General features: G+C 51.8%; 3 protein-coding genes across 3 annotated transcripts; 1 reads left to right on the top strand and 2 right to left on the bottom strand.

The window, feature by feature from the left end:
- Positions 1-798: 798 nt before the first annotated feature.
- GT037_006996 (glycosyltransferase family 2 protein) lies at positions 799-2,433 on the bottom strand (the record flags this gene model as incomplete). Its single annotated transcript, XM_038932043.1, has 4 exons — positions 799-951; positions 1,012-1,341; positions 1,454-2,300; positions 2,369-2,433. 4 exons carry the CDS (start codon positions 2,431-2,433, stop codon positions 799-801), a joined length of 1,395 nt encoding a protein of 464 aa, XP_038785515.1.
- A 1,696-nt stretch (positions 2,434-4,129) lies between these two features.
- On the top strand, positions 4,130-4,471 carry GT037_006995 (uncharacterized protein; the record flags this gene model as incomplete). The annotated part of the gene is made up of 1 exon (XM_038932042.1): positions 4,130-4,471. One exon carries the CDS (start codon positions 4,130-4,132, stop codon positions 4,469-4,471), a length of 342 nt encoding a protein of 113 aa, XP_038785514.1.
- Positions 4,472-9,430: 4,959 nt separating this feature from the next.
- Positions 9,431-11,677, bottom strand: GT037_006994 (uncharacterized protein; the record flags this gene model as incomplete). Its single annotated transcript, XM_038932041.1, has 1 exon — positions 9,431-11,677. One exon carries the CDS (start codon positions 11,675-11,677, stop codon positions 9,431-9,433), a length of 2,247 nt encoding a protein of 748 aa, XP_038785513.1.
- Between the last annotated feature and the right edge of the window lie 394 nt (positions 11,678-12,071).

The following is a 12,071-nucleotide window of genomic DNA, read 5'->3' as shown; positions in this document are numbered from 1 at the left end:
CATTGCCCAAAAGCCATGGATTAAACGATTCTGCGGGCCATGGCCGAAAGCGGAGATACGAGGTTGTTCCGAGACTTGGGGAGTGGGCTCATCAATTCCTTATCCCGTAAACCGAGGGGTACCCAGGTACATGCTCTTCGCACCTGCCGTCTTGGAGTGGTTCGTCGGGAGTATTGCCTGCCTGTATTCTTCGTAGTGCGTCTGTCTCAGATAACGTGCCGCTATTTGTCTCGACGCGGCCCAGACTCCCACATCTTTACCCTAAACGATGAAGCAGGCGATGTCCTCGATGCGGGTGATGGTTCGCGCTACTTGGAGACCGTGCAGCGCGGGTAGGACGCCTAAGACGACTGACCAGGGGGGTCGTGTGTTGCTCGGGAAACAGGATGTGATGTTGGGATAGAGTTTTTGTGCCGCGGTTGCACAAATGTCAAACGTGTTCCCAAAGCAGTCGCGTGCGACGCGAGCGTGTAGAGAAGGCACTGGTTCAACGGTCATCATCATTGCCATTTGCTGTGACTTTTGCATAAACTACATGGTTGGGTATTCACCAACATCGCGTATGGGAAGACGCTTCAAACTCGTCCATATCCGTAAAACTCCTTGAACACCTTGCATCCGGCCGGGCCCATTTTGGTATCCGAGAGCTGCCACGCTCAATAGTATGAAACAACATAGCGTTGCTCTACCTTCCGTGTACTGGTAGTCACAATGCTTCAAACTCAGATGCGTCTAACATTACTGCATCAAAAACTGCAGCCGAGGCCTGGAATGCCGACTAAAAATGGAAATCGTCGTCTAGTTCATCATCGGAAAACCGGCGCCTCGCTCGCGAAGCACGCGTCCACCTGGCGGCGGCGTCAGGGGAGGGGTAATGGTGGCCATGGGTGGGATAGGCAACATTCTGATGTTGTCGTCGGCGTCTGCACCCTCGCGAGTACCCCATGTGGTCTGTTGGCCAGCTGTTAGCTATGTGGAAGGGAACGCGATGGTGCGTGAATCACTACATACCTCTGTCACAGTGATGCATCCGTAGAGCTTGATGAGATTGTGGAAATAACCGAAAAGAATCGAGACCGGGACGAAGCGGACGTCGCCCGGGTTTCTTAACAAATGGGGAATTAGCTTGATCGTCTTCGCGAAGACCCAGTGCGCAATGAACAGGGCCCAGAAAAGCGAGCGCTGCCACTTGTCCGCGTGAGCTTGCTTATCATCTTCTGCTGCGTAGTATCCTGCCTCCAGCAGCGCCAGGTAGACTGAGACGAATAGGGCGCAATCAAGGAGGAAGGCCCATTGCGTAAGCGTTGTCTGGAAGACGGCGTAGAGGGACCATGGGTAGTTCTACGGCGCAAGGATTAGCAAAGGTAGTACGAATCGGCGCAGGCAAAAGAGGGGCTGGCTTGGCGTCCAACAACGCGAAATCTGTGCAAATATTGGAACTAGCGGCACTCACCATCCACATGTAACCCTCTGTCAAGCTAGTAAGGTTGCTCCTCCAATTGGAGCGGACCCAACGCAGACATTGACGCAAATACTTTGAGTCGTCCTCGAGTGTTGTCTCGACCTCGCACTCGCGGTGATTTTGCATCTGTATCTTCCAGTTGTGTGAGAACAACCAGCGCGTGATGAAATTGTCGTCATCGGCATTCAAGAAATGATCGCTGCCCCATGTCTCATGCGTGAAGCCGTAGGTAAAATTGGGGTCTTGTAGGATCTCGGAACGATAGGCAACCGCGCGTCCAGACAAGCATGGTAGGCCACCGTCTATCCAGTTGCAAGCTGTACAGTCAAAGTTCCTCCTGACCAGGTAGATGGCACCCAAGAACTCCCAGATGTTGGAGCGGTTGAAGCGGCGGATCTGCTGGTTGGTACCAACACCTCCAACACGTGGATCCTCAAAGGGGGCAAGAATCCATTTGGTAAACTTCTCGGGTAACCACACGTCGTCGTCAAGGAGGAGGGTAATCTTGGTCTCGACTTCGGGGATGGCTCGGCATAGCTGTCGACGCTTGTTGGCCTGACTGACTGATAGGACTTGGATGATCTTGGGGCTGCCCAGCTCTTCCACCATCTGATACACACGCTTCACTCGCGAGTCGGGTGTGACGAGGAGAAGTTCCAATGGCTCGAGACGGTATGCGCTTTGGACCGTCTCTTTCAACTGCTGGAGGTTTTCGGCAACTGTCGGGATGATGACAGTCATGTCCTTGGATGTGATGGTCGGGTCATCGACTGGCTGGATGGGCGTGTAGGTCCAGTTGCTCGCCAGGTTAACCCATAGTCTGACATATCGAAACAAACTGTGGTAGCGAGTCAGTGTCGTCCAAAGTGCGGGGAAGGCCATTCATGGCAGCCGTGGTTGACATACAAGAGCGCCAAAAAGATACAGAACCAACTCCAATTGGGGAACAAGCCTAATGGAAAGGAGAACATGGTAACGGCCAACGAGTGTGGTAGTGCGAAACGTGAACTACGACGGTGGACGGTAAACGAAGATCACATCGAATGGTGGGAGTGAAAAGCCGCTTGCATCGGGGAAGCAGCGGAAGTGACAGGTATTTAAACAGATGCTTGCGAGCGGGCTAGGGCGGCGAGGACATGTTTCGCTTCCCGGCGCTGTTTAAGCTGCATGAGATTCCCTTAGCAGACTTTGGGGTAGTGTGAACATGGCTGGAGCATGAGGTAGTTGCGAAATTCCAGTAGCGACCAGGGTGTGTACGAGTCGGGAATAGCGAATGCGCCCACTGAGCTCGAGCGTCATGCTTGGATCCCGCCAGCCGTTGAATCGCTCGCATAACCCTAGACACCTTAGGTGCAGCGCTTCAAGGATCGACTTGCATCGTGGTGCATTGCTGACAAGGGCCCTCACTGTAACCGCCCCGCGGTCGCTCCGGTCTTGTTGCCGTTGGGGCACGAGACAGCACGCCTCCCCACTGCTCTCACCTCATCGCGCCATCCACCACCACTAATCTTGACATGGCTGTGCCATCGCCCACTGGTCCTCCTGACGCCGCCAGCGCTGCGATACGGAGCCGACGCGCGGGCTACGAACGATGCGGCTGATGATCGATGGGTCCTGGTCACTATGTGACCCCGCTTGGCGCCAGACCATCCTGAGGGCAATGGCTCTAGGCCTGAATTGCCCACTCTCTGCTCTCAGAGTCCCATGCACTAGCCGCTGCAAGCGGATTTTACCAAGCGTGGCGCAATAGCGACGATAGGCGCTTCCTTACCTTTTGGCGGCAGGGCTGGCGTCTTCATCCTCCGTTCGTACATGCTTCCGGCACGGCTAATTAGTTATTACCACTCATCCACAATCTCTCTGCTACAGCAGCCTTCGTTGTTGTTTCGCTGCCGCTGGCCAACGGGAAAAATTCCGGGGCTGCTCGATTGATTAACACGATTGCCCGTTTGCTGCAACCGAGCCACCTGCCACAGCGCCGGCTTGCTACGGTCAGCCGCTGCGAGAATTATGTTACCATGTGCTTCGCCGGTCCGCATTGTAGGCGTGCTCCGTTCGTCCAAGCACTAGTAGCCTGTATTGGTTGTACGTTGACCGATGGCCTTCTCGTCGGAGACATTACCCTATACAGCAGCCAGTCGCCTGGACCTTACTGCTACGTTGCCTCAGCTTGACTGTAATTATCGTCTCAGTCCCGCTCGACCACAGTATTGGAAAGGTACCTGCACCGGATGAAGAGATACAAGGTCCGGGTACGCCTGCCTCAAACTCCAAGGTTGTGTAGAACGCTGCAGAGACGGGGTTTATACCATGCTCATGCAGATCCAAACGTCGGGCCGCGGGAAGACATACGCGCATCCAATTACCTTGTTGTCAACCATGTAAAAGGCTTGCTTGTGCATGCTGCATGTAATTTACAAAGGTGGGTGGGCGTGATCGAGCGAAAGATGGGTCATGGCTGCTGGCGCTTCCCTGCATGAAGCCTTACCTTTCGGTCTTGTCAATGTCTACATCCGGCTTCCAACAGAGCAGATGTGGAATATCTATCTTGGATCAGCGATGCTGTATGGTAATATATCACCTTGTCCAACCCACACACTAGGCTAGCTGTCATCAAGGTGGGACAAAGTCGTAATCTCGACCGGTGATCATGCCCGAACCTCAAGTATGGCAAACACCAATTCTCATGGGTACAAAATGACAGCTGTCAGGACACTTGCGGATATTGCGTCATCAACCACAGGCTCGGGCAAAGCTGATCCTCCGCATAGTGCGGATCGCTTGCCGCTTCCTCGCGAAAGCCAGAGCCGTACACGAATGTTAACACTTTTACGCGCCTGCGCCACAGACGAGACAGGGTCTGGCGCTGTGGAGGCTCAATCACAGTCGTGTACTGCTATTTGTACTATTGTTGTCGGCATTTCTTGGCATCCAGGGGGTCTTCTCACGATGAGTGAGTCCGAGATGGAATGCTCGACTTCTAGAAATCAATCACATAACGCCCAATAAATGATGCTGTCAACAAGAAGAACAATAGGCATATGCATAGACTGATCCAAGTATATCCTATCCTTGGTTCGATTAATTGACCGAATAGAGGGCGCTCAACTTCTGAAGGGAAGCTGTCCAACTCCAATTATACATTCCTGATATTTTCAAGGAGATCTTTACACATTCAATCGCTCCATCAAGCCGCCACACGTGTCTGCTCCAATGCATCAAAGGACGGTTGACTATGACCAGACAAAGTAAAGGATACTATTTACCAAGTCTACCTTTCAGATGAAAAATGGGTGGGGGACGTTGATGTTCCAAACGCGAACTGGCGCATTTTCCTTCAACAATAGTCCTCATAAGGTCTAAAATCGTATGACACCGCGAGTCTGCCTTGACAAGAAAGACTTACCGCGATTTCCCTCCGCATAATTCCGAATCGATCATGTCACTTTCCGGAAGAGCGTTCTGTAAGTAACCGGAAGCTGAGCAAGGCTGAGGATGGTTTTGATGCTTCGCACTACTCGGGAGCTTGGGACAATAGCTAGGGCGTGCAACCTTCTCGCCCAGAGATGTGCCAGATGACCTGAATAGTGGCACTCTAAATCTTTTGTATCGTTGCAAACCCTCAGCACAGAAGCCGTATGGTCTCAACGCAAGGTGTCCAAATGACCTTATGGTACACCGATTTGGCTCTTGTCCAGCTTGCCATGTGAGCTCTGTAAACGGGGATGACCCTGAGGGAGATCTCGGTGTTTCCAACTCTTCGTGATATCATGGAGTTAATACGATCATCGGTTTCCAACGGCGCTGTTGCTGGCCGGGGGCTTTGCCGCAGGTCCCTTGGGATTCACTCCGGTCATTCCTATAGTACATCTATGAGCGGCAACACTTGCAGCATTCAGTCGATGGATAAAACGTCGTGTATCCTCAGGCATTTCAAGTATTTTTTTTTGGGGGGGTAGTACTATTGCCTCCGAGTACCGAGAGTGGAACTCCAAAGACAAGGAAACTGTCCGGAAAGGAGGCACAATAGTGCTTGTTTCTGTGTGCTTTGAGGCTCGCCTAGGAAGAAACACGTAATGGTGCGATTTGGCAAGACTGTAAGGCGAAAGAAGTGGGTTGGTTACGGATGACGACGGGTCAAGTGGTGGTGGTTGCTGGCCTGGTGAGCTACAACAGCTTGGGATCGACTGGAGGACTAGCGCCGATCAGTGTGCACCTGCGCACCTAGGTGCCCTATCGTACTCGCCAACAAACGATCCACACCCTCATGCACTCAGCGACGCGTTCAGTCAAGCGTAGAGATGTATGCTAAACATAACAATGTATCTAATCCCGCTACTGTCTCTCGTACGATGTCTGGCTGTCCGCGCGGGGGCCAGGGTCATGGAGAATCCCTGGACGACGCTAGCGGTGCGCTAATCAGTGGTGTTGATCGCCAGTCCTAAAGCGCTCTTGACTTTGTTCCCCACACACTCACACCACCTTCTAACCGAGCCATGGATGCAGGCCCTCACACGTCACTATTTATCTCGCCTTTGGACCAGAATACCACCACGGCGGCGAATCAGCCTAGGGGGTCGCGCGACACCTCAGTGCGGCCAAAAATGGCTCGTACACCTCCAATTACCGTGTGCAGCATTCCAGCTGAGGCGCATGTTGGCCGCGTCATATTGGACTGGACATCTCCCGCACCGCCGGAAATTGGAGGCCACTGTAAGCTGACCAGGGTCGGAGACTATAGCGAATGTCCTTATCCATATTCTGTATGCGGCTGCATATCCCTGACCCCAAAACCGCCCGCAGAGCTTATATGCTATTGCATAACCACGGCCCTGCTTACCCTTTGCGAACGGTGTGAAGAACACTTAGCTGCATATGCTGATCCTTTCGAAGAAACTAAGAACAGACGTCTTCAGTCCCTAGTCTTTGGTGTCTATACTGACTTTTGCTGACATCCCAAAGAGGCACACACTTCGTACATTCCGGATTGGCAATAATGTCGCATGCCCTGATGAGCAGAACGGTTGCTAGCAGCTTCAGCACACATCTCGATCTAGTCCCATGATACAAGACTGCCAAGCGATGCGGGTGGCCGACTAATACGACGTCGGTCGATCTCTGATGTCGTGCATATACCATGATACATCGGAGTGGCTGCTCCAGGCAGCACGTGCTTGGGATGTCTATCAGGACATAAGCTTTTTCCTTCAAGCTGACTGATCCAACCACAAGTATCACTGAAACAGCAAAACCCCCATCGCAAGCTTATATAGGCGGTACCCGCCCGTGGCGCTGAGCATGCTGCGAGGACAACCACACCGGGTAGGATATTTCTGGTTTCGGCCATATATTAAGCGTTGGCAAACATGTATATCATGTCAGCTATTGACGCGAACCGATTGGGTTTAGACAATCTTGAATCAGCCCAATGATCCTTCTCCATGGATACCGTCTTTCAAGGTTACGTTAGATGCTAAATGAATGAATTGTCAACAGAAAGCTCTCACAACTAGCTAGTTGCGTGGACATCAACCTCTTCGACAAAGCTCCTCGAAGAACCCCGTCGCACGGTTCTCGTTATTCTACAGTTTTCTGCTCGGCACAAAATTAATAGGAAGTCTTCAGTACGTTCCAATAGCTCATAACATTTTGTTGAGATTTTTAGCATACACCAACTTCGAACCGCAGCCGACCCTGGGCCTGCGCCCTTGCCGTATGCACGCCATCATAAGCCCTTGCTTGGCCTGCATTTCGTTTACCCTGGTTCGCCTACAAAATTTAGGCCTACCTAAAGGACAAGCATATACCTTCTAAAGGCCAAAGATTGGTAAGTAGGTCGATGCCGAGCTAGATAGGTATGTGGCACGAGACTCCATATCATCACACCAGTACTGGAACATGTCATCGAATCAACTTGCTATGTTACGCTATCGAAAGAAGCACACAAAAGAGCCAGCCGGTCAAGAGCAGAATTTAGTCCGCGTCATCACAGACAGGTATGGTGAACTACTGGACTGCGACACGGTTGCACGAATGTACCGGCAAAGTCCCACGTTTCTTGGCTTCCTGGTCTGAACACGACAGCGGTAACTTTACGATCCTGCTGCTACCCGTATCCGTACGCCTCAAAACGCCTTTTGGCGTCTCAGGCAACTGACAGGATAGACGCGATAGACGAGCTTGCCATTTATCGGTCTGGAAGCGTTCCATGAACAGACCCCGAATCCTTCGAATTTAAAAATCTGACTCATCGAACGACATCGCCGCATATGCACAGAAAAGATGCATACTTCGGCAACATCACACTTTTGGTCACGTTTGGACAGCTCGCGATTAGGCTGTGGGATGCGGGGTGGTGTGAGCGCCCTCCACACGGCCTACTTATCAGTAAGGAAACACGAGCCGAACGAAGCACCATTAGAGGTTTGCATAAGCCAGAAGCCGATTGCGTGCTCAGAAGCGTTTTGATCTATGAACCAACTCGCAGATGGATAAGTGAACACAGTTCTCGCCCGCTCGACCACCAACCTCAGCACATTTCTTTGTTGCACCACGTGGGTTCACAGCAGTACTTTGCCTGTTTCCTCCGATTCATCAGCTCGTTGGCCACTCAGCAGAAGTCTTCACAAGCTGCGTAAGCATGGTGGTCACGTTGCTAATACCGAGAATCTTGGGATTGGAGTTCGGAGCAGGACGCCGGCCGGAAATGGCCTCATAGCGCGGTTCCGCAACTCCACCGATCGAGAAGTAAAATCCGAGGGATTTGAGTGGATATGGAGTTGAAGACCGCCGTCACACAAAGCTCGCATGCCCTCACACCCTTGATCAACAGAATGGGTGCCGTGAAAGGCCCACGCCAGGCCGCATCAACTACCACTCTCATTTCCAATGTTGGTGAACAGATGTCGGAATGGGTGGCCAATGGCATGCACCAGAAAGGCAGGTCATATGGACCGAAAGCCACCAGAGTGGGCCGAGGTTGACTCTCGACAGACCTCAGGGTGCCATCTAAGCGAAGGATACAGTAGTCAGATGCACCAGACCGCGGACGGGAAGTGGATCTGGATATGCTTTTTCCCATGGCATGCGCGAGACAGTACTTGCTTTTTTCTGAAACCCTTTCGATGCTGCAGCAGCTTCATGGATCATGCCGGCGGAAAAGACAACACTGCAATTTGAGCCTTGAAGATCACCGACACGTCAAAGTCGCTCCCTACTTTACTGCGATTTTCAAAAAAAAACTAGTTCCACATGTGCAGAAACTGACAAGAGCGCTAGTTGCATACATTCGGTTCGATTTATCTAATTCAGATCGATTGCCCCGGATTTGTGAGAGAAACGAATTGCATTGATCTTTCCACATGGCTAGTCGCCTCCTAATCGATACAAGCGAAAAGACCCTGATATACCCGTTATACTCCAGCATGGAAGACGTGTCTTTCCCATTGTGGACAAAAACCACTTAGTATCGATCTAACCGCGGGTCGAAAACAAAATGGCGGACACACCCGTAGGTGTGAGCGCTTGGGAACGCTAACAAAAAGGAAACCTTACACCTTCGGGGATCCAAGCTTTCGGAAGCCTTTCTAGAATCACAACATACCTTGAGATCTGCAACAAAGATTGTAAAAAAAAATTATCGCCTACCAAGAATTCTAGAGCGAGAGATACAAAAAAGATGTGAAGTCCGAGATTTCCGTCATCACTTTGATTGACTTGTAACAACCTCCAGAGCAGTGCACTAAAGTGCGGGTCATAATGGTACGTCGAATTCTGGTAGCATGTATATATTGGTTGGAGATAAGATCATAAAAACGTGTAATTATCTGCTGTCGAGGACCAAGGCATGGAAGAAGTTCAACATCTGGAAAGCCAGTGTCATGCATAGCGATGCGGATAGTGTCACAGACAACATATGTACTGTTCAGACACATATCTCATTCATGGCAATGGATGACCCAGTCCAATCTAGTCAAACCCCTCAAGAGCACTCTCCGCATCGCTACCACGCCCTACGACTGTACTTCCTCTCTTCTTTGCCGCCTCCCTAGCCTCTCTCTTCCTATTCTCAATTTTCCTATCATACCCACTCTTACTACTAATTCTGCTCTCAGGCTTCACATCCTTCCCCTTTGCCGTACGTCTAGCCTCAACACCCCTCTTCTTGAGGAGCTGCCTATCCCTCTTGCTCGGCGTGGGCAGTGCATCGAGCATCCACTGTTTGACACTCCCTTCTTCATCACCAAGTCCCCTTAACTTCTCAGAAGCGCGGATAACGTTGGCAATGAGCTTGACATAGGGGATATCGTCTTGTGTGTAGAATGTGACTGCGACACCACCTTGACGACCAGCACGTCCAGTGCGGCCTACGCGGTGGACGTAGCCAGCTGCGGAGGTGGGTACGTCGTAATTTACGACGCCGTTTAGACCGCGGAAGTCTACGCCGCGAGCTAGAAGGTCTGTGGTTATGAGAACCCAGATTTCGCCCTTTCGGAAGCGCGTCATTATGCTATCGCGGGCAGACGAGGATAGATCGGCGTGTAGGACAGCGATGCGCGAGCTACCGCCTGCTTCTGGGGGTATATCGTAGAGGAGCTCTGAGTGAAGTGCAATGGCTCGGGGTATCGTTTGTGTGAAGACTAGGAACGGTGGGCGGAGCGTGGGCTGATTCGAGTTGGTGAAGACGGAAGTTGGATGGAGTAACTGACGCAGACCAAGAAGCTTGCCTTGCTCGGTAGCGGCATAAGTTAATTGATGTGAAATATTGGGTATAGCGGAGTCTTTGAGTCCAACAACGAGCCGGATGAGCGGTGGTCGCCGAGGAAGGTCGGACTGTGAAGCGGAGAGGGCAGTCCAGCGGTTGTTCAGAGTAGATGTCGTCAGACTATCGATATTGGAGCCCATGGTCGCTGACCATAGACCAATTCGAAGCCTGGGATTTGTGCAAGCATTCCATATCGCGAGCGTTTGTTCGCGGAAGAGGGGGTCGAGGAGGACGTCTGCTTCATCAAGCACGAGCTGAGATGCGCTAGGAATGTTCGCAACAGTGCTGTTCCTGCGCTTCAGTGCGTTGAGCAGAGCAAGTGGCGTCGCGACTAGGATGGCGGCTTTCACAAATTCTGCCCTTCGACCAGCCTGCTTCTTCTTTGGTGCTGCCGCCCCTTCGTCGTCGGTTTGAGAATCACTCTCGTCATTTTCGGACGCGTCAACCGCATCCACTGTAACCTCAAGTATCTCCTTTTCTCGTTCTTGCACGACCTGCATGCCTTTCCTCATAAGTGTAGCCTTGATTGCTGTGCCTTTTGCCAATTTCCTCGCCTCGTTGACAATCTGCGCCGCAAGCTCTCTAGTAGGGGCGAGGATAATGGCGCGTGGACCCTCCCTAGTGTCTGTAGTGCTGCTCTCCGCGAGTAGTGAGTCGATGATGGGTATCAGGAACGCCATTGTCTTTCCACTGCCCGTAGGTGCTACTGTCAGAAGATCAATGTCTCCATTGAACTCAGCACCAGACAAGCCTTCGACATCGCCAGTAACCTTGCGGCCCTTGCTGCCCAGTAGCAACGGTAAAGCGCCAAGCTGAACTTCAGTAGGTAGCTTGTACCCTTGCTCTGCTATATTCTCCGCCAAACGTCTCGATATACCGTAACGTGTCCGTAGTTGGGCAAACTCGACAAGGGGTTGTGGATAGAGGGGTCTGTTCGCATTCTTCTTCTTTTCCTTGGTCTCTTTCTCCTTCATTCTCTTCTTCGACTTCTTTTCTTTACTTGGCTCTTCTACTTGTGTCGCAAAATCGTCGAGTATTGCAACTTTTAGCTTATGCGAGCGCAGTACCCTCTTGCACTCGTCCGCATTGTATGACTCCTCCTCTATCTCGCCTGCGCCTTCCTGAAGGATAGCTTCCTCTTTGCGCTCTTGCTGCTTCTGCTTCTTCCTCTGCTTCTTGGAAAGAGTGCTTCCACTTGACTCTGAATCTTTGCTTGCACCGCCGCCAAAGAAGTCGAGATCGGCGGGAAGTTGAGTTGCGCTCGAAGATGCGTCTGCCAGATTCTGCCCCCTTTTTCTCTTGCGACTAGTATTCGACGTGTCCGAGGGGTGTGCTGGCTCGTCGTGGCCGAACAGCTGCGGGTTTGCGACGGCGCCGGAGGAAGGAAGCTTTTGCGCGGGCGACGTCTGCGCCGCTTTCGAGGATCGCGAGAGGAGTTTAAACACGTTCATAGTGGCGGTGGGCTGGAAGATGTTCAGCAAGAGTGATCATGTCCTTGGCATCATCCCGTCTTGCGTTGCTGCTGCGCGGACTGCAAAAGTTCGATTGCGCGCTCAGAAAAATAATTGGGCCGCGGCGATTCGGCGCAACTAGCGCCGATCATCCAAGCATTCACGTGTAATCTACTACTGCTATGCTACTATTATCGTGGTACTGTAGTAGATGCATTGCCAATAATTGCACATGTAGAAAATGGAATCTAAATCAGAGGTATGTGCAGTATACAGTATCGGATTCCTACCACCCCGAACGCACCGCAAACACACTTGCTCAGCTTCCCTGCCCGCGAAATCGTACAGTGTTTCTTTCCTCACCAACCCCTCGTAGCCCTCCCCACTACCTCTC

This window comes from Alternaria burnsii (genome assembly GCF_013036055.1).
Source record: "Alternaria burnsii strain CBS107.38 chromosome Unknown 731, whole genome shotgun sequence".
NCBI classification, from domain to species: Eukaryota; Fungi; Ascomycota; class Dothideomycetes; order Pleosporales; family Pleosporaceae; genus Alternaria; species Alternaria burnsii.
The sequence above is the reverse complement of the archived record's forward strand: the minus strand, read 5'-3'. Positions and strand labels throughout refer to the sequence as shown.